Source organism: Acipenser ruthenus, chromosome 7, assembly GCF_902713425.1.
Source record: "Acipenser ruthenus chromosome 7, fAciRut3.2 maternal haplotype, whole genome shotgun sequence".
Classification (NCBI taxonomy): Eukaryota; Metazoa; Chordata; class Actinopteri; order Acipenseriformes; family Acipenseridae; genus Acipenser; species Acipenser ruthenus.
The window spans coordinates 51,590,978-51,615,964 of NC_081195.1; the positions used below are offsets into that span (position 1 = coordinate 51,590,978).

Genomic DNA, 24,987 nt, shown 5'->3' on the forward strand with positions numbered 1-24,987 from the left:
TATATATATATATATATATATATTGTGACAAAGTGGGGGGAAGTTTTGTCACAGACTTCCTGTCGAACCACGGTCTTCTAGTGTAAATAATTGATTCCTTTGACAACGCAAGTTTGGTTGAATGAGACGGCGTTCGTATGTTTATTATCAGTCTTTGTTTCGGCAGGTTGTTCAAACACTGACATACATATGCCTTTTCCAAACAAAATAAATTCAAACAAAACAAACGCCTACCTCCTTCATGGAGGTCTACCTAAACTTGTTGGAGACTAAACTGAGTTCTCAGACAGCTAATGTAATTGTTTCTACAAGAGAATCACAATCGAAAACAATACTTTCCTCAGCAACACGCCAGGTCTGTGTGCAGGACTGAGCCTTGTCAAACAGCCCGCCTTGTTGCTTCAGCCCAGTTTAAATACCTGTGCTAATTGCCAACAGGTGCCTAATCAAATCTGGCACTTGTTCAATTAGAACCTGTCTTTCAACCTGGGAAGTGTAGTTCAGTAGGCCACGGACACTGAACTACATTTCTCTTAGAATCCAGGGTTAAATTGTACAAATCGGGGCCGAATGTATATCCCATCCATTACCTTGCCCCGTACTTTGTTACAATATATAATAATGTATGTATGCATATGTAATGTATGAATATATGTGTGTTTGTGTATTTCAAGCAAAAACAGTACTTGCAGAGATGCATTTTTATAAAGTAATATCATTACTGCGGGTTTACTTATGCTTTTTTTTTTTTTTTTTTTTTTTAGCTGAACAAGCAAGTGAAAACTGTCAAACACTTCAAGTAAAATAAATAATGACAAGGGGTCATTGTACAACCTCACAGTTTTGATCCTTATTACATTCCACTTGACAGAAAATAGGATTCACATAAAACAAAACCTTGATCACTATAGATGACATTTCACTTGCAAGTTGGGCCAGTGTTGGAAAGCGTTAGGCATTTTTTAGTGACATAATTGCAGCTCTATCCTCCGATTCTGATGCCTCCCAAATCATGCAGCTTTAAGTAGTGATCACTATTTGGCAACTTGGGTTGCATGCACATCCTAATTTGAACTGTTTACTTCTTGCTGTCAAAATTAAAAATTGGGGGTCAAGAGCAGCTGTGTTGATAAGACAGAGCTTTGTCACCTTCCATTTTAGAATCCATTGTAAATCATAAAATATATCAACATTCTTTATTTTGCAGGAAGTACGCCTCATTGATTATGAGAAAATGGTTGATCAAAATGGACTAAGAATAGTGGCCTTTGGACAGTGGGCTGGCGTAGCAGGTTTGATTTTACATTTTAGCTGTAGTTTTATGAAAAAACATGATTTACTTATTATCTAACTATTTTTTAAACTTTTTTTTTTTTAACAGGAATGATTAATATTTTGCACGGACTGGGATTACGCTTCCTTGCTTTGGGACACCACACTCCTTTTATGGTATAAACCTTTATTAAAGCATATAGAGCGAACAGAAAATCTTACCTAATAGCTTGCCTTTATAGGTCTTGTATTTTAAAATTTACCCTTGTCTTGTTCTGTGATTAGTTACTGAGAAAGAGAAGCACAATTTGAGGCATGCATATAATATATATATATATATTTGCTCAAAAGAGCCAGGTGTATTTCAGTATGTGTCATACCTTTATCTCTTTTAATGGTTGGTAGTTTAATGTTGGTCTTATTAGAGAGGTAATTGCTGCTTTTGTCTACAGTGATTCAGTGTTCTGTCATGTGACTTCTTGAAGCAGCTGAGATAAAAACTAAAAATGCAAGACTGGTCACACAGTTTTGCTTCGTTAACTGCTATGAAAACAATCAAATGTGTGTCTTAAAGGAAAATATGTGATGGTGAATCATTTACTGGATTTATTTTAGCTCCGTGTACTTTGAAACAACACAGTTGTTAACTTCTAACATTTCTTACCAAAGTCCTATTTTTTAACCTTTCGTTCGGTTTCTTCCAGCACATCGGCATGTCTCATAATTATAGAAACAGCAGCCAGGCCGTGCAGGCTGTGAGAGATGCTGGCTATGAAATTTCTCTGGGTTTAATGCCCAAGTCCATTGGACCCCTCACCTTTGTTTTCACAGGCACAGGAAATGTCTCCAAGGTAAGAACGCTCCAGTATGTTGCTTTGCAAATGTTATTTAAAACTTAAACACAACTACTCGAGAGAAACTTAAAGTCCTTCTGTCAATAGCTTGATGTACAGTATGCTGTTCCACAGGAAGACACAGATGCAGATTTCTTGTTGAAATGATTGTCAATAATATTCACTTCATATTGTGTAATCTGACTTGTTGAATGTGTTTTGGGATTGATTTGCTGTTTTTTTTTTTTTTTTCATTAGAATATGATTTGAATATATTCTGGTTATGAAAATTTGTTGTCCAGTATGATTTGTTGTCCAATATGAAACAAGGCCTCATTTTATCATACCAAGAACTTTGCCAAATTGAAACCCATTCTTCCTGATAAGGTGTTTGTCGATCTTTTTGCTATTTCTCAGTCAGATTATTGTAATGCTTTATCTGCTGGCCCGCCCGATTCTAAATTACGTCGACTCCAACTGGTTCAAAAGGCTGCAGCCAGGAACTGGCTCGGTCGAATCTTTTAAATACAAGTTAAAACATATTTGTTTGCGTTCGCTTAGTTTTGAGCTGGATTGATTGATTGATCAATGGCTTAAAGCGCCCTGGGATGTTCCACATGGAAAGTGTTATAAATGCAAATTGTACTGTACTGTATTATATTGTATTGTAATATATACAACATGCATTGAACTTTTATACATTTTTTTTTGTTTTTTTAGGCTGGATCTCATTTTGAAATGTGTTGTATTTTTATTCAAGTCCAATGACAGAATGACCATTGAGGGTTGTTCAGCTATCCTCATTCGTATAACTAACGTTCATGGGGTGTCCTCTATGCATCTATTTTGCATCCTGGTTTTATACAGTAATAGTAAATTACTACTCTATGTACATAAACATAATGAGCAGAAAAACAGTCGAATACCTAAATTCAGAACATACAGGTACAACATATGGTTTTTCATCCTCGTTCTGTGTTCATTTCTTATATTTGTTTATTTTGCAGGGTGCTCAAGAAATAATCAATGAGCTACCGTGTGAATTTGTCGAGCCTCATGATCTCCAAGAAGTCTCTAAATCTGGAGGTACGCTTCAGCAGCACATTTATTCAATTTTATTTTTCTCTGTTTAAAATCTCACTGGAGTATGTACAGTACATGTTCCTATATCATTACACTACCTGGTCAGCAGCTAGCCTTCAGCTAAAAAAAATAAAATCTGTGCAATGGTAAAGAAATAATAAAGACATTGACATTCAACCACAAGAACACAGAAAGAATAGAAGAATTTAAGGAGGATTTTTAAAAGAGCAAGAAAATTAACATACAAGGAGAAAACCTTGCTGATTTAAAAAAAAAACCAAAAAACTTTTTTTTATTACAGATTTAAATAAAGTGTATGTGACGGTTCTTAGTCGCCATCATCATCTGGTACGGAAAAGTGATGGAAAATATGACGCTCTGGAATATGAACGTCATCCTGAACTCTACACTTCCCGCTTCAACATTGATGTAAGAAATAAACACTTTGAAGTCTGTAGTTAATTTAAACACCAAAGGTTTATATTTTTTATATTATATATCTGACAGATATGGAATAGATGGCATTATGTCAGTATGTCCTAGCTTAAGAAATTTTTGAATCAATAATGTATTTTTTATTTTTTTATTTTATTTTTTTATAATATTTGTTTTATTAATATCAAAGATTGCCCCTTACACTACTTGCTTGATTAATGGAATTTACTGGGACCCACACACTCCTCGCCTGCTGAACCGCAGAGATGCTCAGAGACTGTTAAGACCAGTTGTACCATCTGAAAAATCCACTGAAGGCTGTCCAGAATTGCCACATAGGTTTGTCGATTTTGTATTTTATTTTTATATCATTCATATTTAAGCATTATCACTTTTACATAAAATTAAATATTATTATTATTATTATTATTATTATTATTATTATTATTGCTGTAGCTTATTCAAGGCGGGATAACAAGTTTATATGAACATTTTTTTTTTTATTTCTACCTTTTTATAACTTTATCAAATTATATTTTTAATAAATACACATATAATTTGCTTAACACTATAAAAGTATTTTTTGTTTTGTTTTCAGATTTCTGGCAATATGTGATATTTCTGCAGACACTGGAGGTTCGATTGAATTTATGACAGAGTGCACTAGTATTGATAAACCTTTCTGTATGTATGATGCCGATCAGCATATTGATCATGAGAGGTAAATTAGCTTCTTAGTATCAGTATCTCAGGTATGGCACAGTGATTGGAGGGTTAAAATAGCACTTGATAGAGAAAAAGTCAAAAAGTGTACTTCTTGAAGATCCATCGTCATATAGTAAATGAAGACTGGTCTTCATAAAACTTAGCATAGGCTAGGGATTAATATGAGCCACGTCATAAATGTTTGAATTTGTAGGACTTGTGTTATTACTATTTAATTTTTCAATTCAATCTTTATTTACAGCTGTGCCCACTGTGGTTCATCAAAACACATGTGGATAAAATGGAAATTTGGGATGTTTGCATGACATAATGGTCTCAAGCACTGTAGCCAGCTATTAGTCTCTCCTAGAGTCCCAGCAGTGATTTAAAAAAACTTGCCTCACACCACCAAAGTGGTAAGGCTGTTTTTCTACAAGAAGGTTATTTGGTAAAAAAAAAAAAAAACATTGCTGTATTTGTTATATTTTACTCTATATGTCTGCATCTGTTAAAGCATAACCAGATGTAGATTTCAGTTCATTTAACACAATATTATTGGAACCTACCCTGTCATCCCTTTTTGTTTCTTTACACAGTGTGGAGGGAAATGGTATTCTTATGTGCTCTATTGATAACTTGCCAGCCCAGCTCCCTATAGAAGCCACTGAGTACTTTGGAGACCTACTTTTCCCTTACATTTGGGAGATGGTAAGATGGTGTAAGGATAAGTAAAATGTAGTAGTGTACCTTGATAATTGTAAACCATCCTGGTCTTGAATATAAAGTGAGCCATTGCAACTATGCATGATCCATGACAACTTGCTAGACCAGTCTGTGGGCTGGAAGGAAGCCACCTTTTTGAATGGTTGAAGGATCTGTGTTACAGATGTCACTGTGTGACATAACACAGATCCTTTTGTGGTCCTGATGTTTGTTGGGTATTGATGTACTATGAGCAGTATGCAACCACAATCAAGTCATTTTATTGAAGAGAGCACAACTCTTGGTTTGGACAGAATGTGATGCTTTTTCCAAAAAAGAAAAAAAAAGTAATTTAACAAGTATGTTAACAGGCTTATACATTATTCCTGTACTTTACAGCTTTCATCAGATGCTACTATTCCTTTTGAAAAGCAAGACAATTTCTCCCCTCAAGTGCGAAATGTAAGTGTTGGCGATCATATTCTTCTCAAATGACTATACTGAACAGTATATCGCCACAAATGAGCAAGGTTTTAACCTTTTTTTTTTTTTAAACTTGCAGGCTGTGATTGCATCTAATGGAAAGCTGATTCCTAAATTTGAATACATTCAAAAGCTCCGGGAGAGCAGGTAAGGTATTTTTGTATCTTCTGTAGTGCAGTCTTTTTGTCCTTTCCTCCTAAAACTTACCATATGTCCTAGATGTCTGGGTTGACTTTATCATACAGCATATCTGAATGTTATCTTAAACAAAAAGGTCTGTTTGTTTAGTCGCGCTTCACTAGCTGACTCATATACTTATGTTATTTGTTATAAGCAAAGTTTGTATCATTGTTATTTTATTATGAAACTTGTCATCTATAGATGTTCAGGTAGGCATTAAGGCATTATACAGGAGTTGTGCAAAAAAATAACACCTGCCCTAACACTTAATAGCCGTATGGCCATCAGCTAAGATGGTCCACAAAGTCTTATTGAATTGCAGTTTTAGACAGTTCAGATTTTCCTTTCAGGCTCAAAAGTATTAGAACTCTATAAGCTTTCTATTTTATAATGTATCTTTAGAATGTCCAGTCTGTTACATTGCAAGAAAGCTTATTTGTTTGTATAAACTAATAACTATTTTTTTTTTTTTTTTTGTTACATGTGGCATAGTATCTTTACATTTTAAATGGTGTCATTTTGTAATTGGTCACAACTCGAGTGAAAGATGCAATTGAAATGTTGAGGACCTAGAATTTCAGAAGGCAATGTTGGGATTGTGGCAAAAGAAAAGCAAGCTAATTGCTAAAATAAGCACCTAAAAAAAACAATACGTACAATAAAGAATAAGTAAAAGCAGCTTAGTGCAATTCCATACTGGTAGCTTTGCTGTGTGGATCGCCTAACAGTTGGCAGTCTGGAGAGAGCTGCCCTCACTAATCTGCCTTGTTGTTCCTTGCACAGTGTGGTGGTCTATCTGTTGGCTCCCTTCCTAACACCTTGCATGGTCTTGTGTGAGCTGCCTAAGAAGCTGGAGACTTTCTTCTAAAAGGGGTTTCTTGTGGGTAGAAAAGTCTTGTCATATTAGCATACCAATGAATGATTTGCACTACCATGGAAACAGAATCATAGTTTTAATCAATCTTGAACAAAAGCAGTGTGTTGCAAAACCTTACAACACACTATGGAATAGAAAAGTCTGTCTGTAATCTACATCTACTAAAAAAATGTGCATGGTGCTTTTAATTTCTTGACATTTAACTGAAATCAGATTATCTAAGATTCAGTCCAGTACTGTAAAAAGCCTATTGTTTGAAGGGCTCTACTTCAGTTTACAGTACTTTAAAGCCAATGGCTGTCTAACATCAACAAGCTGTGATTTCAATCTATTTCCCTTACAAATCACTCTCTTTTACTCTCAATACTGTTCTTTCCTCATAGTCATTTGGTCAATTACAGGTTTCTTTTCATAAATATTTCCCTTTTGTCTTGCTTGGAAAAGGAATTTGAAAATGCAGTACCAAGTATGAGTAAGCCGCATGCTTTCCAGTTAATTAAATACATTTTCACCAGATCTTAACACCTGTATGATTCAGCTAATTCACCTCTGCCAGTCTCGCAGCATGATCACTAATACACTGTATGTATCTATTTGTGATCTCTACCCCACTTGGACAACTGATGTTTGTTAACGAATATAACAAGAATGAATTGCACAATACGAAAGATTAAACATATACAGTTCTTGGGGTCCCAGAGTGGCTCACCTGGTAGAAGCGCAGCCGCGTGGTGCGCAGGGTGAGTCATACAGCGCAGGTTCGCATCCTGGCTGTGCGAAGTAGGCCGGTCTTTGCTAGGGATTCCGAAGGGAGCATCGCATTGGCCAAGGCACTCCCGTGGTTTAGGGAGGTAAAACTAGCAGGGACTGTTTCTCCTCATCACTCTACAGCGAACCCTGCTGGCCATGTGTGCTCAGGGCAGACACCTGCAGCGCTGGCCTCTGGCCTTTGTCCTCCAGAGGTCGGTAGCTTGCTGACATCTGCTCTCGAGTTCCTGGGTGAAAAGTAGCTGGCTTGGTCATGGGATTGGGCACCCACTCAATATTCGGGTCTCCAGAGCAATGTGAGGAATTGCTGCGGTGAGGAGAAAAGCAATTGGGCATTCCAAATTGGGAGAGAATCGGGGAAAATTATAATTGGACACACTAAAAAAAATAAACATGTACAATTCTTAATTGGTACACCTGTAGAAGGCTAGCCAAAACATGTATTACTTTTTTTTTTTTTTTTTTTTTAGATTTACCTTAATGATTTTCTTTTGACATTTTTCCAGGGAACGTGCTCAAATCTTAAAAATGAGTGGTAAAAAACGAGTGTTGTTGCTGGGATCTGGATATGTGTCTGGGCCAGTCATTGAGTACCTTACTAGAGATGCAGGTACCCAAGTAACAGTAGGTAAGTTTTGCATTTTATATCATACAGCTAGTCTTACCAGTATTGAAGTGTCTGGTTGGGTAGGCCTTACTGTCTTTTAAACAAAGTAAGTAAAACCTTTTGAGTTAAGCAGCCACCTGTCTTGACCACCAGTCTTCAGTCTATTTGGTGACTGCTTAATTCACTGCATATCCAAACCTGGCTGAATGGCTCTACATTACAGGCTTTTAATTTACAAAAAACTGTATAGCACGAATGATCATTTAATATTCTGTTTATATCAGAAGTGTAATTGTAATTTTTTTATGCTTCATTGTGGATTAGTTTCGGACCCTGTTTATGGCCTCTTTGCAACCATCTTTTTAGATAAGTCAGATGCAGGCAGATTGGTAACTGCAATTTCTTGAAAGGATTTTAAAGTTGCTGTCAAACAATTATCCTGGCAGTATTGTTTGAACTACCGAAGTGCAGCTCAGTCCTGAATTTCAGCAGCACACTGTCAAGAATGTCTTTACATACATTCATACATTCATACATACATACATACATACATACATATACATATGCTCTGAGCACACTCTTAAACCCAGGGGAGACGTTTAAGGAGGACAGAGATGTTTTAAACTCCTGTAAGTGGTTTTGTTTGTGCACTGGGCTTGCTATATGTCCAGACAACCTTAATAATCAAGAAAATCACACAGACTCATTTAAATTGAAGTTTTAAAGAATCAGAGCAGTAGTAGTGCTTTTTTTAGGTTTATTTAATGTTTTAAAAATTGATCAGGTGGTTGCAAGCCACTTTGGATCCCTGCTTATAGGCAGTCTGGGCGTTTCCAGTGCCTTTACAGGTTTAACAGCATTAGTACTTCAGTACAGTAATGCAAATGGTTATCGGGTGCTTAGCCTTCAGGCTATAAAATGAATTCTAGAAAATTCAATATATCACTCTCAACAGCTAAAATATAAATCCTATGCTTTATAGCAATGCATCCAATATAAAAGAGATACTGAATTCAAATATATGCTTACCTTCCAGTATATGGAAGAGTTGTGCAGGATATATGAAAAATAAGAACTGTCTTCAAAAGGCAGAGACTTGACTTCGACCAAACAGCAATCAGTTTTTCAGAGATCTTCAGACCATGGACCACACAACTTGTAGTTAGCAAGTCGAGCGATATCGAATGGGATCTTGCTCTGGGCTTATATAGGATTTTCGCTCCATTTGAATATGTCAGGAGTCCCATTTAAATCTGATCATCAATGTTTTGACAGTTACTATCTTTTGATTTTATCATATTTTCTAGAAGAATCCGGTCAACTCTTATCAAAATTAATTGAATGTGAGTTCATGGTTAACTATCTTCCCACCCCTCCTTTCCCTAAAAATTAGGTGAACTGAAGTTCACAGGGCCCTTGCTACCAAATACAATACAATACAAGTATATATGTGTATATGAGAGATGTTTTTAATATGTAACACCAGATCTATTTTATTATATTAACCTGTGTCAAAAAAATGAGTCCCTCTTAGCAGCATATTATGTTACATTTTCAGTGTGTTGTCAATGGAGCAGTTTAACTTCATATACAAATGTGTGTTAACAAAGTATTTGACAAAGAGTGCAGGGGTTTATCGTAAGCCTTTGAATAAGGCCACTAAGCATACAGAGGCAAGTCCAGTTATTTTCATTTAAATTCAAGCTATAATAAACATGTTAAATATAATTGCCTTATTAACTTTTACCATGCTTGGACCAAGCCTGACCTGTCTCTCTCTCTCTAAAAATTCGCCTGCACAAGCAGGTTTCAAACACCCTGTTTACTTGCCAAGGCTAGTGTTTTAATTAATATGAAACTCCACTGTAAGCACTTTTCCAAATTCACCGCATGAAGTCTTTTTGGCCAATTAAAGAGACGCCTGGACCGGTATCTTTTCAGATAATAAAAAAAAAAAACGTACATCCTAATTTTTATAACTAAGCTCTCTTTATTTTCTTATAATATAATGAGATACATACTCCTGTCTTTCTTAAAGCACCTTCAGTTGGTTGTCATTCAAGGTTGGCAAATCCCGCTTTTAAGAGTCAACACCGAATCCTGCTTTGAGGTGCCAAAGACTAAGCTTTAATTTGATGGTCTAATGCCCTTCCAGAATTCTACTGTGTCTCTGAGACAAACATTTAATTCTTTCACTTTTAAATTCTTGTTTCCCCGTAAATAAATACTTCTGTTTATTACTGCAGTAAAACCTTTATATAAACTAAACATTTATATTCTTTAGTTTAATTGATATTGTAATGTATAAAATACTTTTTGTTTAGTTGGAGAAACTGAACTACTTCTTAAATTGATTAAATTAATTGAACATTATCGCAAATGTGTCTTAACAATATGTTTGCAATATTGTCAGTGCCATGCTTCTGTTATAATAAACTTTTACTATGTTCTTTCAACAGTTTAACTTTAAATGGCATTAGATGTATTTCTAATTAAGTTACTTCAGTATAACAGTTGCTCCTAGAAATAATATTACTATTTTACTCAATTGATAAATCTTTTAATGGAAAGGTCCAGTTATTTATATCTAAATATAGGCTATCATTAATATATTAGAATGCCAGTGTTATTTTCCAGTACTCATTATTTCAAACCAATATCTAACTAACATGTCCTATGCTTTCCGTTCCCATCTCTTCCTGCCAGGTTCTAGTTAATTTCTGTTATATATAGAAAATGATTATTGTAATATAAACTCCTGTCTTCTGTTATCCGAAAAGTATTCTGTTTGTTAATGTTAACGAGATAGCTCATTATAGAGAGGATCTTGGCTGTTAAATCACTGACCATCAATAATCCTCGCTTCATCGGCCAAAACCAATGAGTCATTTTCAACACTGCTTTTACTACAGGCAGGTAAGGACGAGGTTACAAATCGGTTCAATGTATATCTAAAGTTACAGTTTATACTTTAAATAATTTTATAACATGTAGTTCTAATTCAGATATGTCAATATAGCAATCTCTTATAAACTGCAATTCTATTTTACTTCATTGATATACACAGAAGGCAAGAGACTAATTTTTAATTGGGCACCTGCTCAGCAGCAAATGCAACCTTGAATATTAAAACTTAGGACTGCTCATACATTTTCTTAATGTTATTTTATTAGGTTTCTTATTTTATTTAAATACTTGTTTTTTCTTCCTATAATCGAACCTAGTTCGATTGCTTCTGGCATGTTAACTGTGCTCCATAGATTCTGCCATTCTGTTCTCGCTGGATCAGAATGTTTTGAGACTCTGAGTCTAATTAAAAAGGATGCTTTTGCCAGAAGAGGGAGCTTTGGAAGTTTCAGCAGACCAGACTGACCTTCGGTGCAATTAACTCCTTCACACAGGCCTTACACAGATCTGCTAATAATATTTTCTGATGGTTTTATATTCTTTAAAACACATTACAGTCATTACAGTATTTGTTGCAGTTTCACAAATGTTCAATTTGTTTCCCAAAGATCAGCCTGCTTCCAGTAGCTCTGACAGTCTTGGGTCAGTTTCTGCTCTCAGTGAGTCAGTTTCTGCTCACAGGTGTGGGTGACAGTCTTTGAAAGCCTGATATCTGCTAAAACTTAAATCTTGTTAGCTGGGCTCCATCTCTACATTCTCATTCCCATCGTCGGTGTGCAAACACATTTTAACTGAATCTTGGTCCATCAAAGAACCGCACACCCTTGCAACCGAGGCCTTCCATGCAAAAGGATCTAATGACTTATAGCACAAAAGGGACGTGCCAGAACCGTCTGTGACCACACCACTAGATTGAAATGTAAGCAAAGACGCATTCCCGATAAGCACATTATTACACTTATCTATCCCACGCTTTACCTCGTTTGTGGTATAAATATAATAATGCACCAATAATTATTTTGGCATTATGGTGAACTTAACCTGAGAGAAGAAGTTTTTAAAACGATGTACTGGACATGTCAGTGTGATAATTGGGTTGTAAAATGGGATACCCAATCATTCATTTACAAATAGCTCTTAGATATTTAGGTCAATTCCCTCCTAAGCAAGCTAAAAAAAATCTACATATAGATTGATGTTGCATCGTTGGGTTATAGAAAGTTGTGCCACTCATAGGAAATAATTGATCTTGTCTTGACCAGCATCTGTGATGTTAAACCAAGCTGAACAGCTGGCAAACAGCTATCGTAACACCATCCCTGTGATGATGGACATTGCTACTCAAGAGGAGAGGCTCAGCTCCCTGGTTCAAGATCACGACCTGGTCATCAGGTTAGTTTTTTTTAACATCGAATTTTTATTTGTTCTTCAGAATTTAACATACAGAACTGAATAACATACAGTATATTACATATCCCCTCCCACCTCCCCCCTCCCCCGGCATCCTGTCAACTTCCCTGGAACCATAGATAAAGCAAAAAAAAAAAGTGAAAAAATACAGCGTACAAACAAAGCACATAGAGCTCATTCAAACTGTTGCAGAGTCCAACAGCAAGGATACTTTAGCTGCTGCTTCCCCTATGTTACCAGCGTGGATGATTTTGCTTTATTTATTCAGGCTGTAAAGTTCAATCAGAATCATCTCTTTGAAATTAAACAGCCATTGTCACAAAGGTAACGTCATTAGGTTAGTTTTGACTTAATTTATTTTTATTTTGAAACCCATGATTGTTTTGGATTTATATATACACCACCCACTCAATATCTCGAGGGTCGGGGTCCAGTATAAATCCGCTATATATTGAGGGCCGTGATATAGCGAGCGACCCATAAAATAAGTCTTCCTCTCCTTTCTCAAATGCACAAACCCGCTGTGTTGAAAGAATCCATTCCCAACATAGGCTTGTTGCTAGGGAGCTGACGTCACTGCCCTGTTACTTTTGCAAGGCCATTGCTGCCACAAGTGAACAAAAGCTTGTTGGCTAAATTATGAACTGCTTCAGCAAGTAGATATTTAATTTGCTTTGTGTTATTGTGCAACGAGTGTGTATCCTTTGATTTTAGATTTTTAGATTTTAAATTGCACTGTTGATTGATGCACTTTATTTTATAACTTTATGTATTGCACTTGATTTTATGTAGGCCTACTTTTAATGTAAGATATCCTTGAGTGTCCTGAAAGGCGTCCGCCAAATAAAATTTATTATTATTATTATTATTATTATTATTATTATTATTAATACTTTGTTTTTAATTGTGTGGTGTATTTTTGTTTGATGTGCAATACGAAATAAGAGTCATTCTAAATTAATTTGCCTATATATTGCAGCTAAGGCATGCGCAGTTAGACTGTAAAAATGGGGAGCCAACTCCAGGAATGGGATATATCCGAGTCCGCAGTATAGTGAGGGGCAATATAATGAGGGGTGTGTGTGAGATTATATATATATATATATATATATATATATAGTACTGTGCAAAAGTTATAGGCAGGTGTGAAAAAATGCTGTAAAGTAAGAATGCTTTCAAAAATAGACATGTTAATAGATTATATTTATCAATTAACTAAATGCAAAGTGAGTGAACAGAAGAAAAATCTAAATCAAATCCATATTTGGTGTGACCACCCTTTGCCTTCAAAACAGCATCAATTCTTCTAGGTACACTTGCACACAGTTTTTGAAGGAACTCGGCAGGTAGGTTGGCCCAAACATCTTGTTCTTCTGTGGATTTAGGCAGCCTCAGTTGCTTCTCTCTCTTCATGTAATCCCAGACAGACTCGATGATGTTGAGATCAGGGCTCTGTGGGGGCCATACCATCACTTCCAGGACTCCTTGTTCTTCTTTACGCTGAAGATGGTTCTTAATGACTTTCGCTGTATGTTTGGGGTCGTTGTCATGCTGCAGAATAAATTTGGGGCCAATCAGATGCCTCCCTGATGGTATTGCATGATGGATAAGTATCTGCCTGTACTTCTCAGCATTGAGGAGACCATTAATTCTGACCAAATCCCCAACTCCATTTGCAGAAATGCAGCCCCAAACTTGCAAGGAACCTCCACCGTGCTTCACTGTTGCCTGCAGACACTCATTCGTGTACCGCTCTCCAGCCCTTCGGCGAACAAACTGCCTTCTGCTACAGCCAAATATTTCAAATTTTGACTCATCCGTCCAGAGCACCTGCTGCCATTTTTCTGCACCCCAGTTCCTGTGTTTTCTTGCATAATTGAGTCGCTTGGCCTTGTTTCCACGTCGGAGGTATGGCTTTTTGGCCGCAAGTCTTCCATGAAGGCCACTTCTCACCAGACTTCTCCGGACAGTAGATGGGTGTACCAGGGTCCCACTGTTTTCTGCCAATTCTGAGCTGATGGCACTGCTGGACATCTTCCGATTGCGAAGGGAACTAAGCATGATGTGTCTTTCATCTGCTGCAGTAAGTTTCCTTGGCCGACCACTGCGTCTACGGTCCTCAACGTTGCCCGTTTCTTTGTGCTTCTTCAAAAGAGCTTGGACAGCACATCTGGAAACCCCTGTCTGCCTTGACATTTCTGCCTGGGAGAGACCTTGCTGATGCAGTATAACTACCTTGTGTCTTGTTGCTGTGCTCAGTCTTGCCATGGTGTATGACTTTTGACAGTAAACTGTCTTCAGCAACCTCACCTTGTTAGCTGAGTTTGGCTGTTCCTCACCCAGTTTTATTCCTCCTACACAGCTGTTTCTGTTTCAATTAATGATTGTGTTTCAACCTACATATTGAATTGATGATCATTAGCACCTGTTTGGTATAATTGTTTAATCATACACCTGACTATATGCCTACAAAATCCCTGACTGTGTGAAAGTGTACCTAGAAGAATTGATGCTGTTTTGAAGGCAAAGGGTGGTCACACCAAATATTGATTTGATTTAGATTTTTCTTCTGTTCACTCACTTTGCATTTAGTTAATTGATAAATATAATCCATTAACATGTCTATTTTTGAAAGCATTCTTACTTTACAGCATTTTTTCACACCTGCCTAAAACTTTTGCACAGTACTCTGTGTGTGTGTGTATATATATATATATATATATATATATATATATATATATATATATATATATAATGAATTATATTTAAATAAGAATGGAAAGTGTTGAAGTAAGTCTTTTTGGATATACTGTACAAGTTAAAGATATAAAGCAACATTTTAATAAACGTGATGAACTTTGTATCAATTCAGCTGCAGATTGTGCTTTACAGGCTCGAGTACAGTGGGTGATTGACAGGGATAGTGATTCAGAACATGACTTATGCCTTTTAGGAATGTATTAACTTATCTAATGATTTCCATATACAAAGCTAATTAGCTGGTCATTTTGCTTATATACCCAGTTAATATACTTGTGGGTCAATGGACTAGTACTTTTGTTTTTCAGTTTTGGACTGGTTAACATTTTCAATTTGTGTTTGACTTTTTTTTATAACAGTTTGCTGCCTTATGCGTTCCATCCTGTTGTGGCAAAACATTGTATTAGCAACAAAGTGAACATGCTTACTGCTAGCTACCTCTCGCCTGCTATGAAAGAACTTCAAAAAAGGTAGGTGTGCAAATAATATTTATGTGGTGGGTAAATCTCTGCAGAGAAACGTTTGGTTGACTCATTTTAGTTATGGTTAAATCATTTTCCAGTGAAATTACCACAGGTTTTAATAACTATTGTGTTAATAAAATATAAATAACCTGTCTGTCCAAATGCAACTTACTCCTTCATGATAGCATGCATCTGTACCAATTATTTTTCAGATATATTCGGAGAATGCTACACGTCTTATTGTTTCAGAGCATGTTTCATTATATTGTGTGTAAGGCCCTTGAATGCATTATTTATAGTTATCCTCTAAATTCTTTCCCCTGTAGTGCAGAAAATGCTGGAATAACCATTGTGAATGAAATGGGTCTAGATCCTGGCATTGATCATATGTTGGCAATGGAGTGCATTGATCAGGCAAAAGCAGATGAAGCTACTGTGAGTATTTTGTATATTTTTATGAGCGTATGGGGCATTAAGATTGAGAGAGGGTGTTTACTCCTTAAGGAGTGAACAGAACAGCAAGATCTTGAAATAAGAATGGCTTGAGACCCAGAGCCCCTATTGTCAGGCAGTGACTGTTTGTGTTCAGACGTACTCCAGTCCTAGCTACTCATTGACAGATGTTGAGATGTTTTTTTTTTTTATTAATTTTTTTTGGGGGGGGTAGATGATTGAATGGAATATTTTTTCTTTTTTCCTTCTATGTATTCAGGTGCAGTCCTATGTGTCATTCTGTGGAGGTCTCCCTGCCCCAGAATGCTCTGACAACCCTCTACGATACAAGTTCAGCTGGAGCCCATATGGAGTTCTCTTGAACACCATCAGTCCTGCAGTCTTTTTAAAGGATGGCACGGTAAAATTGCGATGAAAGCACACAACTAAAGTTATACCGCTTAGAAGGACATGCCAAGCAAACATCTTAACCACTGCACAAGAGAAGACAGACGTCTTGTAGAGCTTTTAGTATTGTCTCTCCTGCAGGGGTTGGAATGCGAGATGGCTGTGCATCACACAACACTGTCTGTTACATGGCCATTCAGGTCAATGTCTACCATTGAAACCACTTGGTGTCCTTTTCTGTATTTCCAAAACGTAAAACTCTTCTAGATGACAGATTTCTTTAAGGACAGTCTGTTTGTTTATTTATTTTTTTATTTTTTTATTTATTTATTACTCCCAAACCACAGTTTGCTGCAGCAGATTTATCCCTTCTATAAGTCATGCAACAGATGTTCGTAAGGTTACAGCAGGCAACAATCTGTATCTTATCGTTCTAATTGTAATCCACAGGTTGTCGATATCCCTCCTGGGGGAGCTGTACTTGACTGTGTCGCTCCCATGGATTTCTTGCCAGGCTTTAATCTGGAAGGTTTTCCAAACAGGGACAGCACAAAATATGCTGAGCCTTATGGCATTCAGTCTGCTCATACATTGTTAAGGGGTACCTTGAGGTTTAAGGTAAGGCATCGTTTGATCTGTTGGAACTAAAATGTGTTAAGAGGAACATTACGAGTTTTGGAGTACGTGTTACAATCAGACACTTTTTATATTATTTAAATAAGACCATTCCATATGAAAATGACCCATTCTTTAATGTTCTATAGCCAGGTGTTTCTGGAAGAGGTCATTTTGTTAATATATAACTGCGGTACATGGTATGCCTATTTTAAGTAAAGGCTCTCTTCACAGTTAATAAAAACCTGTGTCTTTGTTGCTGCAGGGATTCTCCAATGCCATGAGTGGATTTGTCAAGTTAGGTCTGATAAATACAGAGCCCTGTCCAATGCTTGCTGCTGGGGCTGCTCCAGTGACCTGGGTAGGTGTTCGTAGACTGTAAATCAATCAGACTGGTAGTGGAATGTTTCACAATTACACAGGATCTATATCCACTTGAGATGCTGAGAGAATGCAGAATTAACTGGACTGAAGGACTGAAACCCGCCTTGTACGATTTTAAACATAATGTTTGTAACGCATTATTAAATTTACATATGTACTGATGGACAGGCACAGCTTATATTACAAGATTCTGATACTCCAGTAACTTGTTCTTACCAAGTTTTCAGCTCAAATACATTCTCTAGATGTATGTAAAAATCTAGAGTGTGAAATAAATATATACAGACATCTCCACTGTATCCCTGTTACATCCCCAGTGGGGGATTCGGGCTGAAGACAATATGTAAAATGCCAAAAATGACATCTACTGTTTATATAATTTCTATTCAGAATCACTTCTGCTGAACAGCAATGGTTTAGTATGTGGAAAATGAATGTATATATAATTGTAACACAGACTAGATGCTCTCCTTTTTTTGTCCAGTTCATGGTGGGCTTGCTTCTCTTCTTTATAACTCATTTTACCATTTACAAATTCTAATAACAATACAGAAGGAACTGCTGTGTCATCTTGTTGGAGTTTCAACATCAGCCAGCATGGATGTATTCAAAGATGGTGTGTACAACAAGATTGGAAAAGATGACTACAGAATGCAGACACTGAATTGGTAAAATAATAATAATAATAATAATAATAATAAACATGTAAACTGAGGTTAAAAGATCCAACATCTGATGCAAACCTTTATTTTTGTATTGTTTTAATAGGTTTGGCATGTTTAATGAAGAGCCAGTGCCAAAGGCAGATACAATTTTGAGTGCAGTAGCAAAACACCTAGAAGCTAAACTTTCATTCAGTAAGTTTTGGTTCATATAAAGGCTAATGATATGAAAGAAGCTATCTGAAGCTTACAGCATTTCAAAATTACAACTGAACTGTAGTGTATTAATTGATGCCAGTTTTACTGATACTCTGTAATTTAAAATATTGTTGAAATCAGTGGTTTTAGGTTTACAGTAATGTGAATTTTTTTTTTTTTTTTTTTTTTTGCAAATTATCCTTTACGTGTTAAATTGTGAAAGCTGTGATTTTTTTTATTTATTTATTTTTTTTAATTGAAACCCTCCATTGTGACCTCCAAAGGGACTCAGTCACACAAATGTATTTATTTATTTACATTTTAGAAAAGGAAGAGAGAGATTTGATAATCCTGAGAAATGATGTTGGAATAAAACACGTGACTGGCGAGTTGGAATTAAAACACATCAGCTTGGTGGTATATGGTGATCCTAATGGTTTCTCTGCAATGGCAAAATGTGTTGGCTATCCTGCTGCTATTGCTGCAAAGATGCTGTTGGAAGGTGAGCATTTGTATTTCTTTCATGAAAGGAAAGCAAAATAAAATGAATACTTGGTACTACATCACATTACATACAGTATCTTGGCAAAGGAGTTAATATGGGTATAATTGACCAGACAGCTTCTTCAAACACACCATAGTAATACTCAGTGGTTTGCAACATGGTTTAATTAACAGTACCTATAGAATATGAATGCTTTATTCTTGTATTGCTTTAAAAATAACATGGGTTTTATAATCTTTGTCATACTGTTTTGCAGGAGAAATTAAAACCAAGGGACTGGTTATGCCACTAACGAAGAATATATATGGGCCAGTGTTACGTCGTCTCAAGTCAGAGGGTGTAAATTACACAACAAAAAGCACCTTTCATGACTAAACCAAGTGTGTTTCTATTATCTGTGTGACTTTGGTGAGGAAAAAAAAATAATATTTATTTCAAATTTGGAAAGACACTTGGAGTGAGATAATAAAAATGCAAACAACTCCCATCGTAATTACTTTAGACTGGAGTCGTAACTGTTTTATTTGTGGAATGTACAAAACATTTTAGTCAACAAAAAATATAGGTTGTTGTATAAATGAAAAAAGGATTTGCAAATAATGAAATACCTCATTATCCCAACCAGTGTCCATAGTATAAATGTATTCAATATCTAGTCATAGTGTAAAAGCAGATTATTCTTTTCTTTTCACTTTAACATTGAACATAGTTTGATATTTAAAAGGTATCTTTGAAAATCTAATTCTGTAACAGCATTCCTTTTGGTTTTAACCTAAAGTTACACTTAAATATATTTTGTATATATTTTGTCCATGAAATTGATCAGTGTAACACACATGCATTACTACAAGGATGACTTCAGAATAGTACTGTATTTCATGACATGTTGAATTGTATTATAAAAATGATACACATGGTGACCAATTGCAATGTCGTGGTATTTAATTTTATGTTCACAATTTCAGTCTTGCTTTCTGTACTACACAAGATAACATTCACCAACACAGTTTAATACTTTAGTTTTTATTGTCTGTGTGGACAGCATATGTTACAGGGATAACCAAGGCTTTAACACTAGAACTACCGGACGTACATATATACCTAGAACTACTAGAGCGGTCTTTTTAACCACTTTTATTAAAATGCATATAAAACTATTTTTGTGTCGTACGCTACGAAACTTATGGTTTATTTTCTTTCAGGATTATGTTTGACAGCATTTTTGAAGCCTGCTTGGTACATGTGAGGGACACCTGTTACTGCACGAGACTTGGGGATGGTGTTGGAAGGGGTTATGATTGGTTGTATTGTGCAAAATTTTGCAAGTATTTTATACATATGCTGGGCTATAAAAAGGGGTGGTTTTAGCAGCTCAGACGACTTTTGGGATACAGCGGGAGTTTACGACACTGGAACAGTAGAGAATTACAGTGCCCGAGATTTGCTTGTTTGTATTTTATACAAGTGTTTTATGTTTACCCTTCTCTTATTTTGAGTTCGACTCTGTTGGCTATTCAGTGGTAATTTCCGTCTCCAGTCTTGCAATAGCTGGTTTGCTACACTATTATTCCGTAAGTTTTATTTTTGTTTTCCAGTATAAACATGCACAACAGGACTCAATTAAAAAATGGTTTATTAACATGTTCAAAAGCTCAAGGCATGAAACTTACTCTTCAAAAGATTGTTGATAAATTAATCACATCTTAAAGTCTCCTGGTGTAATAAACACAAAGCTTTCAAGGTCAGCAGCTCGATCATGTGATCGATCTCATGTGCACGAAACAAAACCCACTGTTTTTACTACGACAATCAAATTGACAGCTCCGGTAGTTCTAGGTATAATGTCTTATATCCATAAGTTTCTGTAACCCTCGGTCTACTGATGCTTTGAGATGTTTAATACATATATTTAGGCAAATTGGGGTGAAAAAAATACAAAAAAAACCCAGGAACCTAGCTGCCAGATCATTGGAGAAAAATGCATTTAAGAACTGCGAGCGGTCTAGTTCTAGTGTTCCATTCTTTTATGTTAGTTCCAGGATTTTGATTGTCAAATAATTGGTGCCAACATTTTTTGATGGTTTCAAAGGGTGCTTGTTACATAAATGCAACAGTAACCATCAATTCAGCCACCCAATAGCGTACAAAAATGCTGAATCGTGCTGCTTGTTTTCTGAACTGTCAATGGCATGCATCCCACCATTTTAACCATCTCTTCTGACAGGTTTGTGTTGCTGGAGAAATGAAGGTTTTTTAAGGGGTCATGGTTATGAAATAACCACAATATTGTAAAACTTGCATGTCCTGTCTTTTGATATCTAGACCTTATTAGTAAATTTAAGTCTGAATTGGCATGTATAAGAAAAATGCATTTTATAAGACGTTACATTACTCCTTTGTTTGCCAACAGGACTTCTGTCTGGCTTGCTGTACCTTTACCACAACATTTAGTATTTATATTAATTATTCTCTACAGTCTACAGTCTATAGAGCCCAAATGCAGTTATATTTATGGTTGCAAGTAAATGGTTAATATTTCCTAGTTTTGTACAGTATTATGGTGGGTGAATTTCAAATTATAGATAATCTGCATAGATCAAGGAACAATCAGATATGTTAAAAGGATTTTAGTGAGAGCACATGGGAGTTTTTAGGACTGGGATGGTTAGCCTCATTAAATACCAAAAGTGAACAATGTAATGTTGAAGCCATTATTCTGTCATTTACTTTAATCAATGGCCCAGAGAATCAAACATAATACTGATGTATTTTTGCTCCCCTTCAATTTTAAAAGTCCAATATTTAAATCCTTCTTGAAATCGAGTCAGTTTTTAATTAATAGTTAAGCCTTAACTGAATACCATTGTTTAAATTAGCAACACACTATTAGAAACTAATGCAGTGGAATTTTATAAGCTGAATGCGGCGATTAGAGCCAGAACGAAATGCAGGTTCAAATAGAATCAGGTGAGATCAATGAACGTCGTTTGTTAACTCAATCAAGATATGAGGGTAAAAGAAACAACTTCCTTTGGTAATTAGTGTTTGATTAAGAAAGCGAATCGGCTCAAAATATGTTTAAAGGGACCTCACGTGATCAAAAACAAAACCCCAAAACTAGGAGCCTTAAATATAGTTTACTTTTAGTTTATGAATCTTCTATACAGTACATTTTCTAGGATATTAGAATTATTGACATTTCTGACAGCATTTTGTGCCTAACCACATTTTCTCCATTGCTGCCTTTGTCTCATTTTGTTGTGTGCAGTTGTCTTTATTAAATACCCACTGTTTGAATTCCTTTTGTTTAACCTTGTAGAAATACGGGTAGTAGTAAGATATCTCATTTGAGCAAAACTTTAACAGCTCTCAGAATACAAAACTGTGTTTTCCAGCTTGGTATGTTTAATTCGTCATTGTTGAATGTTACATTACAGCCATAACAGCACCTGGTGTAGGTAAAGGGGTAATGAACAGGGTTTATACAGTAGTATGGTATTTTAGTGTGCTGGCATGTAAAATATATTTTTAAACAACAATGTGTGTTCAATATTGTCATTAAAACACCACACTCTTTTGAATTATATTATCAATTAATTGAAATTCCCATATTTATTGTGTGATTACCGTAATGCCAAACAGTGACTTAGAGGGAGGGGGGGGGATCACCAGAAAAAAAGTTGAACATAAAACTCATGTAGCATAAAACACTATATCTAGAACTGATGCATTTCTAATGCAACTAAAATTGTTAATAGTTCATGCTGCAAATGTATGTTTATACTGTATAACAAAAAACAGAACACTATTATCATATATATTAAACATTAACAATCTGTAAACTAAATTATTAGAACAATGTAGTCATACATGTCAAAACTACTAGAAAACTGACTGTAGTAAAATATAAAAATCTAGAAGTATAAATAGAATTTGGTCCATAGACTTGGTCACTATAATACTATTTACAATACATATTAGAATGTTAATGAGCATATCTAATTCAAACATTAAACACTATTAAGAATCATTTTATTTACATGATCTATATGGACAACACAATTCTGTCAAATTCCATGGTTGCTACAAAAAAATATACTAGTTACATAGTGTCATTTAAGAAGGATATTTTTTCTTTCTTTCATGCCTTAACATTTAACTCACTGCCAATAAATAAAAAAATCAAAAGTTAGAACAAGTTTGGAGAATGATGTGTAAACTAATACTGAGCCTCACTGAAATCACACTTTTCATCTTTTAAACATAAGTCTAGCATGTGAATTAGTCCAAATCATATAAAATCAAATAAAAGTACAACATGAATTATATAAAGGCACACATTACATCCAGCAACAGTGTCATATCGTTTAAAAATGGAATTTAGAGGGATTCACAAAAAGGCATAGCAATATCTTTCAAAAGCTGTAAATTCATTGAGAGTTTTCATTGTTACAAGAGTTACACCAAGGATTCCAAACTTTCAGCTGCATTACTTCCATCGCCCAGAATGGTGCCGTTGTTATCAGCCGACAATATAGCTTTCTCATCTTCCCTTGTGTTCACAAGACTAAGGGTAGCTTTGTAGAGAAATTGGTACTGGTCCTGCAAAAGAAAAGCATTTCTTTGTAGCTTAAATATATTAACATCTTAAACATCTTAAGGTCATATTACACTTTAAAACACAATTTTAGTGAGGTTTAACATATGAAGTTACACAATAATATCAATTTACAACCACAAATTCAAATGTATAAATATACAATTATTTTCAATTGAATTTACTGTACATTTATCATTATATTGTACACTAATTGTGTAATTGTGTTTCAAGTTACTCACAATATCTGTGAAGACACCAGGCCTCATTAGGTTGATCATCTTTGCCACTTGATAGACATCCACAGAGTTTTCATTCTCCAGCTGATGCACAACTGTGGTCAATGCACAGAATGTTCCTGCCGTTATTCCCCCATACCTGTTAATGAAAAGGGATTGTACAAAAACAAGCAGCTAATTTAAAACTACAACATCAAATTTGAGTAAGCTAAAAAAAAAAAATCCAGACCAGACAAAGAAATGTATTTATTTATTTTTTCAAGATTTAAGCCACTATTCTTACTTTACTGTATCATTGTGGTGTTGAATGTGTTTTGGAAGGTTATAAAGTTTTAACTGTCTGCTGTGTGGAACTTGCAGTGGGTATCATGTGGATCGGAATTAAACGTGAATAATAATTGAGGAAAAGCTTACCCGTCGTGCACAATCATTGGTCCATCTCGTGTTGCCACTTCCTCTTTGATTAGGTTAATCAGTTCAAAGGTTTTGCTCATTGGGCTGTCAGGATTTGGCCATTTTGGAGACTGATACTGTCTTACTTCAAGGACGTAGTCATCCTGTAAAGGAATATCTGAAGTGACTTCTTTGTCAAAGATTTCAAGATAAAACTTAAATCAAGCCTGTGGGACTGTTTCCTTATCACACTTCTACCTCTACAAACCCAGATGGCATTGTGACAGCGTTTTTAACATCAACAGATGTGTCTTGTAATGATTCGTGTTAAATGTTTAATGCTTTTCATATGTTCTGTTTCAATTTAGATGTTATTTTAAATTGAACAGTTTAGCACCAATTAAAAATGGAATATATTATAGAGATATAAAACACTATAACTTTGTCAATGCATATTTTAGTGATGACTCCCATAGACTTGTTTTGAGAATCACACAGATTTAAAAAAAAAAAAAAATGAAACTTGTTTTTAATTTTATAATGTTTAAAACTAATCAACTAATAATAATAATAATAATAATAATAATAATAATAATAATACAAAAAAACCCACTCGTGGCTAATAGCTACACAACACACAACAGAGGAATGTCATTGTTCAATTAGATTTTTAAAATTTGCTGACCAACGAAGCACCAAGATTCAAAACTACAATCGGAACCATAAAGCTGATTAAGAATTGTCATACTGTATAATTCTCTTGAGAATGTAACACAAATGTAAGTCAATACATTTCCTTTGTATTACCTGTGTAGCTTCCAGGATAAAATCCTGGACAACAAGCTTCTCCTCATTTGAGAGGCAAACATGATCTTCACCAATCAGAGTAACTGTGAATGTTTCACAGCTCATTGGTTCTTCTTTGTTTGGCCAGTAGACACACTCGTCTTCTGCCTAGAAACACAAGCAATGACATGTTGCTATCAATAATAGTTTAAAACCTATTTTACTTTGCTTTCAGGGTTGCATTCAAAATTGGTGCTGTTGAACATCAGTTAAAGAAACTCT

General features: G+C 35.4%; 2 protein-coding genes across 10 annotated transcripts in view; one reads left to right on the forward strand and one right to left on the reverse strand.

The window, feature by feature from the left end:
- The window catches only part of aass (aminoadipate-semialdehyde synthase), a 23,712-nt gene extending 4,102 nt beyond the window's left edge, over window positions 1-19,610 (forward strand). For all 5 annotated transcript variants that reach the window (XM_034026152.3, XM_034026153.3, XM_034026154.3 and 2 more), the window contains exons 4-24: window positions 1,208-1,292; window positions 1,382-1,449; window positions 1,977-2,123; window positions 3,113-3,191; window positions 3,490-3,617; window positions 3,814-3,962; window positions 4,222-4,344; window positions 4,925-5,036; window positions 5,430-5,492; window positions 5,593-5,660; window positions 7,845-7,966; window positions 12,115-12,244; window positions 15,382-15,492; window positions 15,813-15,921; window positions 16,199-16,339; window positions 16,777-16,944; window positions 17,207-17,302; window positions 17,878-17,993; window positions 18,094-18,182; window positions 18,511-18,687; window positions 18,947-19,610. In XM_034026152.3, the coding sequence (XP_033882043.2) occupies window positions 1,208-1,292; window positions 1,382-1,449; window positions 1,977-2,123; window positions 3,113-3,191; window positions 3,490-3,617; window positions 3,814-3,962; window positions 4,222-4,344; window positions 4,925-5,036; window positions 5,430-5,492; window positions 5,593-5,660; window positions 7,845-7,966; window positions 12,115-12,244; window positions 15,382-15,492; window positions 15,813-15,921; window positions 16,199-16,339; window positions 16,777-16,944; window positions 17,207-17,302; window positions 17,878-17,993; window positions 18,094-18,182; window positions 18,511-18,687; window positions 18,947-19,065 (2,400 nt within the window). In that variant the 3' untranslated portion in view covers window positions 19,066-19,610. The remainder of the gene's footprint in view (window positions 1-1,207; window positions 1,293-1,381; window positions 1,450-1,976; window positions 2,124-3,112; window positions 3,192-3,489; window positions 3,618-3,813; window positions 3,963-4,221; window positions 4,345-4,924; window positions 5,037-5,429; window positions 5,493-5,592; window positions 5,661-7,844; window positions 7,967-12,114; window positions 12,245-15,381; window positions 15,493-15,812; window positions 15,922-16,198; window positions 16,340-16,776; window positions 16,945-17,206; window positions 17,303-17,877; window positions 17,994-18,093; window positions 18,183-18,510; window positions 18,688-18,946) is intronic.
- Window positions 19,611-22,705: 3,095 nt separating this feature from the next.
- LOC117415597 (receptor-type tyrosine-protein phosphatase zeta-like) overlaps window positions 22,706-24,987 on the reverse strand; it is a 60,448-nt gene continuing 58,166 nt past the window's right edge. For all 5 annotated transcript variants that reach the window (XM_059027250.1, XM_034026148.3, XM_034026147.3 and 2 more), the window contains 4 exons: window positions 24,727-24,873; window positions 23,941-24,083; window positions 23,530-23,665; window positions 22,706-23,292 (listed from right to left, as the gene is read on the reverse strand). In XM_059027250.1, the coding sequence (XP_058883233.1) occupies window positions 23,149-23,292; window positions 23,530-23,665; window positions 23,941-24,083; window positions 24,727-24,873 (570 nt within the window). In that variant the 3' untranslated portion in view covers window positions 22,706-23,148. The remainder of the gene's footprint in view (window positions 23,293-23,529; window positions 23,666-23,940; window positions 24,084-24,726; window positions 24,874-24,987) is intronic.